Below are 13,254 nucleotides of genomic sequence, written 5' to 3'. Positions count from 1 at the left end.
CCCATTTATCTTTTTTTTTTTTAAAAAGCAATTTGTGTTTCTATAAATGATTTTCTCCCTCTCCCCTTCACCTATTAAGATGGTACCTAACCTCCAAATTTTAACCTCATCACTGAGTTTCCCATGTGTGCACACTGCACATGTAAATAAACTGTTTTCTCCTATTAATCTTTTTTTTTTTTTTTCGGTTTAATTTGCAAGGCTCCAGTCATTGAACATAAGAAGGTGGAGGAAAGAGTTTTTTCCTTCCCTACAATCTTGATGATAGGGGCTGAACTTATGGTTTTATTTGTTTGTTTGTTTGTTTTCTCAGACTGGGTTTTGCTCTGTCACCTCACCTGGAGTGCTAGAGTGCAGTAGTTCCTCACCGTGGTCTTGAAGTCCTGGCATCAAGCCTCCTGCCTCAGCCTCCCGAATTGCTGGGATTACAGGCATGAACCATCAGAACTGTCAGTTTATGTGTTTTTTAATGGCTCCAAGAAGAATTCTAATTCACAGGTAAGGTTAAGGACGTTTGGAAGAAAAAAATATAGATCTGTGGCAATTAATTCCATTTTTTTTCTGTTTAATTAACCATTTTATGGAATCTTAAATTTATATAGAAAAATCCCAGCTTATATTCTTTAGAGAATTAGCAAGGGAGAATCACTATGCACACAGCATCATGTTTTCCATTTTCATCAAAATGAATGACAATCAGGCAAGAAATCTCTAAAGTGTCAAGCTATATTATAGATCTTAAATAATTTTGCTGTAGCCAATTTTATTAGGTTCTATGGCCACACATAACAAGAACTTGAAAATAACTTTCGCTAAGGTAAATTTTTATTGTTGTCACGTCAAGATAAATTCCCTCTGGGATATAAGGCCTACCTTGTTATGGAAGAGGAAAACTCCCGTATCATGCTCTTGGTCAACAAGAAATGTTAGCACTCTTGGAATACTTTTCATTCCTTTAAAAATGTAAGGTAAGCAGGGTACCCATTCAAGAAATGGTTCCTGACTATAAAAACAAGAACTTGACTATAAAAAAAAAAAAGAAGGGAAAAATTAATGCCGTTTTTGAAATATAAGTTCTAATTCTCTTAGTGAAACTAGCCCAATTGTTCATAGAACTAATATTTACAGTTTTTTTTAACAAACAGTAATTAACCCTCCCTCCCTGGTCTTAAAACCCACTGGTCTTTAAACTCCGGGTCTTAAAACCTACATTTGTCTCATCTGAATTCCTTCTTTAGGAAATTGACCCTCAGGCAAGAAACCTGACCCTTAGGCAAGGAACTGAAACTCAACAGATCACCACATCCAGATAATGAGAAGTCAGACTCCTCATCCATCATGATTGCTTCCTTACCTATCTCTAATTCCTGTTTTCCTACCTTCCTTTCTGTGTAAATCCCCCAATTTTACTCAGAGAGACAGGCTTGAGATTTTTATCTCCCATTCTCCTTGGCTGCAGCACCGGATTAAAGCCTTCTTCCCTGGCAATACTTGTTGACTCAGTGATTGGCAGTATATACAGCAAGCAGCAGGACCTAGACTGAATCCCTGGTGTTTTAGTAACAGTAGGAAAATAAATTAACAACCATTGTGTTGCTCTGACTGATCACAATTGTTTCTTTTTTTTAAATCCTTAATGTCACTGGGTTTGGTGGCTCACGCCTGTAACCCCAGCACTTTGGGAGGTCGAGAGGGGTGGATCATGAGGTCAAAAGATCAAGACCATCCTGGCCAACATGGTGAAACCCCATCTCTACTGCAAATACAAAAATTAGCTGGATATGGTGGAGTGCACCTGTAGTCCCAGCTACTTGGGATGCTAAGGCAGGAGAATCGCTTGAACCTGGGAGACAGAGGTTGCAGTGAGCCAAGATTATGCCACTGCACTCCAGCCTGGAGACACAGTGAGACTCTGTCTCAAAAAAAAAAAAAAATCCTTAATGTCTGTGCCTCTCTTCTGAGGGATATGAGCCCAGAAAACATTGCAATGCATCTCTTTCTGGTACAAATTGTTTTTCTAAAATCATTGCTTAGGTCCTGATTAACATAATTAGGTAAGTACTACTAAACCCAAGTAGAAACACCCCTGGGAGCAAAGAGTGATTGTGAAGCCTTTCAGTCTGTAGGATTTTTTAGATTAATCACAATCCATGAAGTCATGTACAACAAAATTTCTTAACTTATAAAATATTCGATATCATACCTCACTTAGGGTTCTGTTTCTCTCAAAGGTGACTGTAACATAATCAACTATAAAATAAATACAAGGGTACAGGAATTATGAGCACATCTGTATTTCTAAAACTGGAAGGGTTAGTCTTAATAGTCATCATGAAAATCATAGAAGTTATTTTTGCAAGTAAACTTATGGTAAATGAAAATAATAATAATAATAAAAGTTATGTATCATCAAGTAATGTATACTTGAATCTAATTTTCTTATCCCTATTGCAAGTGTACCTATTGTCTCAGATTTAAGTTAGAATTTTTTTTTGTTTTAGGTCATTAACTTATATAAAGCAAACTTATCTTTATATTTTGGTCTAGTTTTATTTTATGTCATTTTATTAAATCTAGTTGTAACTGAGTAGCTTAGATTCAAAATGCATTTTAAAACTTTTTTTATTCCTTTCTTGATTTTTGCCTTTAAAACATACTTTGGAACTTTGTTTCCCTCCCTTCCCATCTGACACTCCCTTGCACTGCTGACTTATCTAATTATGTGCTTGCTTAGAAGTTCCAGGGGCTAATTTTGAAACAAATCAGACACGGAGAGTCAGTTGTAAAATTCCAGAGATTATCTCAAGGAGGTTAGTCTACAACCTGGCCATCATGAAGATGACACCAGCCTATGCTCCAGGTGGACCATGATTCAAGACAGCCACTGGGACAAAACACACAGACCTTGTACCCAGCATCATTCCTGCATGTCTTCCACCCCAAGTTCCCCCTTCTAAACTCCTCTCCCCAGCCTAAAGTTTGGAATGGTCTTTTAAAGGCATGAGCCTGGCCACTCTCCCAACTGCTGGGTTTTGGAATAAAAGTCACTTTCCTTTCACTGCATCTCATCCTTGTTCATTTGGCTTTATGTGTGGCAAGCAGCCAAGCTTGCATTCATTACAAATTTGGTAGTCCCTTTAGGGAGTCTGCATTTTGAGTGGTCTAGTCTGTCAACCTAGTTTGCAGCGAGTGGGTGAATTGGCTGCAGCAGTGTGCCAGAGCTTTCCTCTTCATGCTACCGGATGGGAAAAGAGTTGCTCATGAATACTAGCTGCTGCTGGCAAGCTGACCCTGCAGCTGGGGCTCTGGGCATTTTCCTGGCAGCTGCTGAGATACTTTTGTCTCAGGCAATCTTCCTTCTCTCCCTGTCATGGCGTTAGCTGTCTACTACACTTTGCTGGTGTAGGGTAAGTTACATGTGAAGAAGTTGACAGACTTCAGAACTGGATAAGTCAACTGGAATGCACCCAGTTCTCCTCTGTCTCTTCTGTGTTAACACTTGAGCTCTGCTCCATTTGGACATAGCTGTTTGTGACACTGTCTGGGCAGGTACACCATCTTTATCTGTGGCATCACTTGAGCTTTGTTCTGTTTTGACCTAGCTGCTCATGGGGCCATCTGAAGTTGAGACAAGGTTTCAGGACTTTTATCCAGTCCCCTTGATGGGGAATCAGCCTGGGAGTGTACCATCTGAATCTGTAACTGTGTATGTATGTGATCTACATTTGGGCCCTTATCTACTTGCAACTTTCTTTTCTTCTTTCTCTACCCTTTAAGGCAGCGTGTATAAGCCCCCCACTCAATCTAGGGATCCAACCCTGAAGTAGAACAACTTCTGTCACCCTGGCTCTTGGCTGGGTTGCTCTGTATTGGACCCCAAAGTACTTCTCAGAGCTGTGCCAAATCTTACGGGGGAAAGAAGCATGTGAATTCTTCTGTAGGTTATCTAAATGGGCCTGTATCCCACTTATGGTTTTCAATGCTATTTGTCGGAAATACCTGGGATAAATGTTGAAACAGTCCCAACTCCAATTCCTTTGCCCTTTGCCCTTTCTGTCCACTTGTTTTGCCATCTCATTTGTTGCCCTTCCATTACTGCTTACTGGGATTGCAGAAGGACCTGGACTTAGATTAAGGTGGATATGCTTAAAAAAAAGGCTATACTGGTCATTGCCAGTCATTAGCCTGTTGGGGAAATTAATTCTTTGACACATTTGGCTCTCCCAACTGTGTGACAAAATTTACACAGGCATGCCTATTGGGACAATGAATGGTACCATCAACACCGGTTGTGTAAAGTAAGGAGAATTCGCCCAATTCCTGGCAATCTAGTTGAAAGGAATTATTGATACAGAGGCAAAAGCAAGGCATCAATAGAGGCTGCTCCTCTGCTCACTAGAGGCCCCTGATTTTGGGACTCCAGCTGGTTACGTATTATGGTCCATTTCTGTGCACATTTTAAACTGATGGGCAAATTATAGCAAAAAAAAAAAATCAGAGCTCACATGGTTAATTTGCAACTGTAAAGTTAATCAGCGTTCTAAAGCTATCTTCTCTTTTTTTCCTGCCTGCCTTGAATATGCTTTGAATCTGCTTTTACTAAGCTGTGGTGCTGAGATAGGACTCGTTATTTATGTTTTAACTGAAATGTAAACATTGGAAACTCATTTGGAATGGAAGAAAAACAGGATAAAAGAGACTTTTAAAAACTGAACTGCCACATGAAATTTAAAGTAGTTTCTTCTAATTCTGTAAGGAATGTCAATGGTATGGAACCAAAAAAGAGCCCGTATAGCCAAGACAATCCTAAGCAAAACAAACAAAGCTGGAGGCATCATGCTACCTGACTTCAAACTATACTTCAAGTCTACAGTAATCAATACAGCATGGTGCTTGTACCAAAACAGACATCTAGACCAATGGAACATAACAAAGACCTCAGAAATAACACCACACATCTACAACCATCTCCTCTTTGAAAAACCTGAGAAAAACAAGCAATGGGGAAAAGAATTCCCTATTTAATAAATGGTGCTGGGAAAACTGGCTAGCCATATGCAGAAAACTGAAACTGAACCCCTTCCCCACACCTTATAGAAAAATTAACTCAAGATGGATTAAAGGCTTAAATGTAAAACCCAAAGCCATAAAAATCCTAGAAGAAAACCTAGGCAATACCATTCAGGACATAGGCATGGGCAAAGACTTCATGATGAAAACACCAAAATCAATTGTAACAAAAGCCAAAATTGACAAACAGGAGCTAATTACACTAAAGAGCTTCTGCACAGCAAAAGAAACTATCATTAGAGTGAACAGACAACCTATAGAACAGGAGAATATTTTTGTAATCTACCCATCTGACAAAGGGCTAATATCCAGAATCTACAAGGAACTTAAACGAATTTGCAAGAAAAAAAACAAACAACCCCATCAAAAAGGGGGCAAAGGATATGAACAGACACTTCTCAAAATAAGACATTTATGCAGCCAACAAACATATGAAAAAAGAGTGCAACATCACTAGTTGTTAAAGAAATGCAAATCAAAATCACAATGAAATACCATCTTACACCAGTCAGAATGGCGATTATTAAAAAACCAAGAAACAATAGATGCTGGCAAGGCTGTGGAGAAATAGGAACGCTTTTATACTGTTGGTGGGAATGTAAATTAGTTCAGCCATTGTGGAGACAGTGTGGCTATTCCTCAAGGATCTAGAACCAGAAATGCCATTTGACCCAGCCATCCCATTACTGGGTATATACTCAAAGGAAAATAAATCATTCTACTATAAAGACACATGCACATTTGGGCCCTTATCTACTTGCTACTTTATTGCAGCACTAGTTACAATAGCAAAGACATGCAACCAACCCAAATACCCATCAATGATAGATAGGATAAAGAAAATGGGTACATATACACCACGGAATACTATGCAGCCCTAAAAAGGAATGAGATCATGTCCTTTGCAGGGACATGGATGAAGCTGGAAGCCATAATCCTCAGCAAATTAGCACAGGAACAGAAGAAAACCAAATACCACATGTTCTTACTTGTAAGTGGGAGTTGAACAATGAGAACACATGGACATAGGGAAGGGAACAACACACAACAGGGCCAGTTAGTGGGTGGGGGGCAAGGGAAGAGAGAGCATTAGGACAAATAGCTAATGCATGTGGGGTTTAAGACTTAGATGACAGTTGATAGATGCAGCAAACCACCATGGCACATATGTATCTATGTAACAAGCCTACACGTTCTGCATTTGTATCTTGGAACTTAAAGTAAAATAAAAATAAAAATAAAAAACAAAACTGAACTGCCATAGAGACTGCTTTACCCAAATTTTGGTCCATCGCTTTTCTTGGATTACCTACTAAGGCAAACAAAGTTCAGCCATGTGAACAGATTCCAATTTTGTCATAAAAATAATTCAGATCCAGCTATCTTTTATAAAATGATGAGATTATATTGCTATCTTATGGCTAGAATTTGAAGGTAAAAGTTATTGGATATTTGTGTGTGCATATACATGTTTAGATATGTTTATGTGATGTTGATGTATTATGTGATGTGTCATATCTGGCACACTACCAAGCTGGCTTATAAGTAAATGAGTACTCATAAATGAAATCCAAAAGCTCTTCAAGTTCACATGAATCTTTGATAAATAAAACTGGTTTTAAATATGATTAATAAAATTAACATAGAAATGTCTTCAGAAGTGTCAGTATACATTTTTGTCTGAGTTTACTGTTTAGATATGTTTTGTATTTGCCTCTGCTAGATATATTAAACTGTCTGGATTTGGCATAAAAGTTATAAGGCTATAAACCCAGCCAAAAGCAGAATGATCTTTGTTTGTATGATTTTTTTGATACATAAGACTAATTTAATATTGGTGGTTCAATGAAAACAGCTAAATCTTCTAAGTTGTCAGCAAAATGCCCATGTGTTTAACTTTGAGGTTCTTAGGTGAACCCCTGATGTTTACAAGCTTTAAAAATGGTTAACAGGAAAATAACTTTAAATAATGACTAGTGCTAATATCTTAGTTTTCAAAAGTAATCTAGATTAATGATTAAAAATGAAAAAATCAAATACATATAAATGGGGTAAATGCTTGCAGGTAAACTTTTTATGAAATTTAAAATCTTAAAATTATTTGGGACGCTCATTTTGATGTCTGGGTCATTTCCAACTAAAAAAGGGTTATGATGTGGGAAAACATGTTTATAAAACTTGTAGAATTATTTCATCTATAAAATGTTAACATCTGATAAACAGTTCAGGATTTCTTGCTTCCTAAGCTTTCACTAAAGTTTAAAGTTATTAAAAATAAAAATACGTGCTCGCTTCGGCAGCACATATACTAAAATTGGAACGATACAGAGTAGATTAGCATGGCCCCTGCGCAAGGATGACACGCAAATTCGTGAAGCGTTCCATATTTTTTGATCAAGTGGGCTTCATCCCTGGGATGCAAGGCTGGTTCAACATTCGCAAATCAATAAACGTAATCCAGCATATAAACAGAACCAAAGACAAGAACCACATAATTATCTCAATAGATGCAGAAAAGGCTTTTGACAAAATTCAACAGCCCTTTATGCTAAAAACGCTCAATAAATTTGGTATTGATGGAACGTACCTCAAAATAATAAGAGCTATTTATGACAAACCCACAGCTAATATCATACTGAATGGGCAAAAACTGGAAAAATTCCCTTTGAAAACTGGCACAAGACAGGGATGCCCTCTCTCACCACTCCTATTCAACATAGTGTTGGAAGTTCTGGCTAGGGCAATCAGGCAAGAGAAAGAAATCAAGGGTATCCAGTTAGGAAAAGAAGAAGTCAAATTGTCCCTGTTTGCAGATGACATGATTGTATATTTAGAAAACCCCATTGTCTCAGCCCAAAATCTCCTTAAGCTGATAAGCAACTTCAGCAAAGTCTCAGGATACAAAATTAATGTGCAAAAATCACAAGCATTCTTATACACCAGTAACAGATAAGCAGAGAGCCAAATCAGGAATGAACTTCCATTCACAATTGCTTCAAAGAGAATAAAATACCTAGGAATCCAGCTTACAGGGGATGTAAAGGACCTCTTCAAGGAGAACTACAAACCACTGCTCAGTGAAATCAAAGAGGACACAAACAAATGGAAGAACATACCATGCTCATGGATAGGAAGAATCAATATCGTGAAAATGGCCATACTGCCCAAGGTGATTTATAGATTCAATGCCATCCCCATCAAGCTACCAATGACTTTCTTCACAGAATTGGAAAAAACGGCTTTAAAGTTCATATGGAACCAAAAAAGAGCCCGCATTGCCAAGACAATCCTAAGTCAAAAGGACAAAGCTGGAGGCGTCACGCTACCTGACTTCAAACTATACTACAAGGCTACAGTAACCAAAACAGCATGGTACTGGTACCACAACAGAGATATAGACCAATGGAACAGAACAGAGTCCTCAGAAATAATACCACACATCTACAGCCATCTGATCTTTGACAAACCTGAGAGAAACAAGAAATGGGGAAAGGATTCCCTATTTAATAAATGGTGCTGGGAAAATTGGCTAGCCATAAGTAGAAAGCTGAAACTGGATCCTTTCCTTACCCCTTATACGAAAATTAATTCAAGATGGATTAGAGACTTAAATGTTAGACCTAATACCATAAAAACCCTAGAAGAAAATCTAGGTAGTACCATTCAGGACATAGGCATGGGCAAGGACTTCATGTCTAAAACACCAAAAGCAACGGCAGCAAAAGCAAAAATTGACACATGGGATCTAATTAAACTAAAGAGCTTTTGCACAGCTAAAGAAACTACCATCAGAGTGAACAGGCAACCTACAGAATGGGAAAAAATTTTTGCAACCTACTCATCTGACAAAGGGCTAATATCCAGAATCTACAAAGAACTCAAACAAATATACAAGAAAAAAACAAACAACCCTATCAAAAAGTGGGGAAAGGATATGAACAGACATTTCTCAAAAGAAGACATCCATACAGCCAACAGACACATGAAAAAATGCTCATCATCACCGCCATCAGAGAAATGCAAATCAAAACCACAATGAGATACCATCTCACACCAGTTAGAATGGCAATCATTAAGAAGTCAGGAAACAACAGGTGTTGGAGAGGATGTGGAGAAATAGGAACACTTTTACACTGTTGGTGGGATTGTAAACTAGTTCAACCATTATGGAAAACAGTATGGCAATTCCTCAAGGATCTAGAACTAGATGTACCATATGACCCAGCCATCCCACTACTGGGTATATACCCAAAGGATTATAAATTACTCTACTACAAAGACACATGCACACGTATGTTTATTGCGGCACTATTCACAATAGCAAAGACTTGGAATCAACCCAAATGTCCATCTGTGACAGACTGGATTAAGAAAATGTGGCACATATACACCATGGAATACTATGCAGCCATAAAAAAGGATGAGTTTGCGCCTTTGTAGGGACATGGATGCAGCTGGAAACCATCATTCTTAGCAAACTATCACAAGAAGAGAAAACCAAACACCGCATGTTCTCACTCATAGGTGGGAACTGAACAATGAGATCACTTGGACTCGGGAAGGGGAACATCACACACTGGGGCCTATCATGGGGAGGGGGGAGGAGGGAGGGATTGCATTGGGGAGTTATACATGATATAAACGTCATGCACATGTACCCTAGAACTTAAAGTATAATTAAAAAAAAAAATACTAGTTAATATATAATTCTATAAGTTGTGTTCTTATTAACATAATTTTTGTATGAGAAAATATCTTATATGGTAAATTTCTGTCCTAAAGTAAAATGGTTGTTTAGGAAAGAGGTAATATAGGACAAGATAGAAAGTCTAAGCATGCCATAGATGGCCTGTGTCATAAGCCATATCCATGGATGGCCTATGTCAGATGTAAGATTTTACATCTTATCAAGATAATTTCTATGTTGTCTTTATTAGATTTTTGATAGCTTAAAAAACCTGAGATTTAAAAGGGTTAAGGTTTTTACAGCCACATAACCTTCTACATCGCTCTTAAAGTCTTTTGATTATTACTTTGATTAAATGAATAACTATTATTTTACAATGACTTATCCTTCTATTTTGACCAAATGTTTTGAGCCTTCTAACATCGTTCACAAACGTCCTCAAAATCAAATCCTAAATTAAGTCTCTGACTTATTTCTTGGGCTCATCAAAGCTATAAAAATTAATCAATGCAAGTATGTAAATCTTTTTATGGTTTCCAGTCAGGTCATAGACTCCAGTATCACCATCTCCAGCTTCTTGAAAAGGTCCTTAACAGGTGCTATTAACTAATCCATGTGCTGTTAAGTTACAGGACTTTAACTCCTAGATGGACATATCTCATCTAAAGAAGATGCTGCCTCTGCCAGTATCTGATACCAATCTCAAGTCAACCAAAGCCTTATCTTTAGACCCAGACAAAGGTGACAATCAAAGTATACTGCCTTAATAGGACACAGGACAAGCCTGTATTAAAAAACATTAAGATTCATTTACTAATTTTGCCCCATCTGAATTAATATAATTTATTCTGTGCCTTAATTCTAAATAATTTAAATGTTTAGCTACCTGTGAGCTTCCTTTCCTGTCATTCTCAGAATGAGGCAAGGCTTATAACCATTTTGTTTGAAATGTTGCTAATTATGTTTTACTTTACCTCCAAAATTGAAACTATCCAGTCCTTCCAGGCCCAGGGACTATTGCAGAAGAGGTGGTCATGTGAAATTATAAGGGCTGGTTTTGAGGCATAAACTTAGTTCAGAACCTCCAAATCAAGGACAGGCACACAGATGCCTAAACAGCTAAACAAAATGCTTGTGTTTTGTATAACTAATTGCTACAAGCTAAGATTATAGTAGCCCAATGCATAAAATATATACATAAGTCAATTTTATAACTTTGTTTTTTGGCTTTTGGATTTTAGGTCTTATGCGGCTTACAAGGAATTTTAAGGGTTAATGAGTGCCTGCCCACCTCCATTATAATCTGGTCTGAAATGTTTAATTGGCTGTAAGTCTTTTGACTCTAAGTTCCTTGGCTGTAGGTGTCCCACTGGAGGGCATGATGGACCTGGGACAGGTAGTCACACCACCCCAGCATTAGTATGGGACAAAGTAAAACTTGGCCATTGATACTGCCTCTGGCATATCTTTATCAAAAAAGAGGAAATATAAACCAAAAAATAAAATACTGAGTCCCCTACCAACTAAACAAATCCTCCCCCTTGGCCAAGGGAACCCCAAGAAAAACCCTTAAAAACTTAATTCCCAGCCATGATGGGATGGAAAGTCAGGCATGCCTCATTATATTCCCTCTGTTTTATGATTTAGACACTACAATTGATCACTATTAATTATCATAAGACTGACAAAACAGGTCTTTATGGCAATAAGCTATCAAATGATAAACAGGACCTAAGCTCATACCAGACAAGGATTAAGTCTCCCCCCAAGGTAAACAGAGTCATATGTTACATGCATGTTCATTCAATATGCATGTGTCAGGACCACTTTCATAAATATTCATAGGTCCTCCTATAACTTGTTCAATTCATACATTTAGCCAATCTTTCATCATGCCCCCACAGGACCTCTGAGTATGATGGACAATGGAGAACAAACTTACTTTCTTATTGATATGGGGGGCTATATATTCTACAGTTAACATCTGCCTAGCCTCTGATTCAAAAAAGAATATGATGGTTGCAGGAATGTCAGGGCAAATTGTGACTCACCCCTTCCTACAACTTGTAGATTGTCATCTTGGAGACCACAATGACAGGAAAAACTAAAGAGATGAACCACACTCTAAAAAAACTACATTGCCAAAATATATCAAGAAAGTAATTTGACTTGGGATTAATTTTTCCCATTGCCTTACTCTGAGTCAAGGTAACACCCCAAAGTGGGAGCAGGTTGAGCCCTTTTGAGATTGTTTATGGGAGACCCTCCCTGGGAGTCCCACCTTTAGACCTAATAAATGAATTAAGAATTAAACAATACATACACCAGTTAGGGCATTACTAACCATGCATCAGTTTGCTGCTTCCAGGTCCTCATACCCTGGGGCGAGCCCCTTCACCCTTTCCACCAAGAGTTAAGGTACTGCTAAAAAGTCTTGGAAAAAAGCAAGGACCTGACTGGCAGCTACCCAAAAATGGATGGGCCTTATGATGCACTGCTGACCATGCATTCATCTGTCAAATTGGCTGGAATTAAACCCTGGATACATCACACTCAGGTGAAGGCTCATCCTCAACCTGATACTTCAGACAACCAGCCTGCCTGTTCATGTGTGCCAAGAAAAGACCTAAAACTGTATTAAAGGAAAAAAATCACACAGATAAGTACTATCTTTTTCTTAACATGAACTTCTTAACAAGTTTTGTAGTCATGAGTACATTATTTATCTCTGCTGAAACTAACCTTTTTGCTGAATGGGCACAAATGGTAGCTTCCCTCCAGAATAGAACAGACTGCTGGGTCTGTGGGGAATTGCCCTTTCTTCCACTGCAGGCTTGCCATGGTGCATGCAAGCCACCAACCTATGTACTTGGAGTAACTTCTATACCTGGTATGGGGCACTCCACCCATTTCCCTTTCATGGCCATAACTCATCTCATCATAAGCCTCATGAATTTCCTACTTGCCAGGAAATCAGGAAACATGTTTTTCAACTAAGTCGCGAGCAGGTCAATGTCATCTCCACCTTGGGATATGCTGTACACAATGGTGTCAGATGGCTGACAGAGGTACAAATATAGGTAATAGGTCAAGCACCACTATGCACTGAACACCACAACCACAGCACACCTCAAACTAACACCTGTAACATGGGATGGTTACCTCCCCAGCAATGTAATCAGACTCTTCAACTGACTAGGAATTATATGGCTGGGGTAGCAAAACAGCTCCTTCTCACATGGAGCCAACCCTTCCCTCTGGGACTGGCTATGGGCCTGTGGCACTCACAGTTGGCCCTTCCTACCCTTTGACTGGACTGGCAGATGCATCTGGGAGTACCCTTACCTACCAGGATGAATCCTGTTCCATGTAGATTCTGCCTGCCAACTGGAAAAGCACAGATGCCAGACACCACTGTCAAAAATGGGCATCCTGGTGGTTTTACCCACTAGCCATCTTTCTCCCCCAGGCAGTGACCATAGATGTAGAATTACAAG

General features: G+C 38.6%; 1 protein-coding gene and 1 non-coding gene across 3 annotated transcripts in view; one reads left to right on the top strand and one right to left on the bottom strand.

The window, feature by feature from the left end:
- The window catches only part of CATSPERB (cation channel sperm associated auxiliary subunit beta), a 161,960-nt gene that overhangs the window by 95,164 nt on the left and 53,542 nt on the right, over positions 1 to 13,254 (bottom strand). For both annotated transcript variants that reach the window (XR_004432343.1, XM_033191569.1), the window contains exons 12-13: positions 2,204 to 2,250; positions 874 to 1,023 (exon numbers count right to left, since the gene is read on the bottom strand). Coding sequence is in view for 1 of the 2 variants with exons in the window: in XM_033191569.1 (XP_033047460.1) it covers positions 874 to 1,023; positions 2,204 to 2,250 (197 nt within the window). In the remaining variant the exon portion in view is untranslated. The remainder of the gene's footprint in view (positions 1 to 873; positions 1,024 to 2,203; positions 2,251 to 13,254) is intronic.
- Positions 7,355 to 7,461, top strand: LOC117071626. Its single transcript, XR_004432394.1, has one exon. It is a non-coding gene; the product is annotated as a U6 spliceosomal RNA (small nuclear RNA).

The sequence above is a fragment of the Trachypithecus francoisi genome, unplaced genomic scaffold (assembly GCF_009764315.1).
Source record: "Trachypithecus francoisi isolate TF-2019V2 unplaced genomic scaffold, Tfra_2.0 Lachesis_group3, whole genome shotgun sequence".
NCBI lineage: Eukaryota > Metazoa > Chordata > Mammalia > Primates > Cercopithecidae > Trachypithecus > Trachypithecus francoisi.
This window is presented reverse-complemented; position numbering and strand designations above follow the sequence as displayed.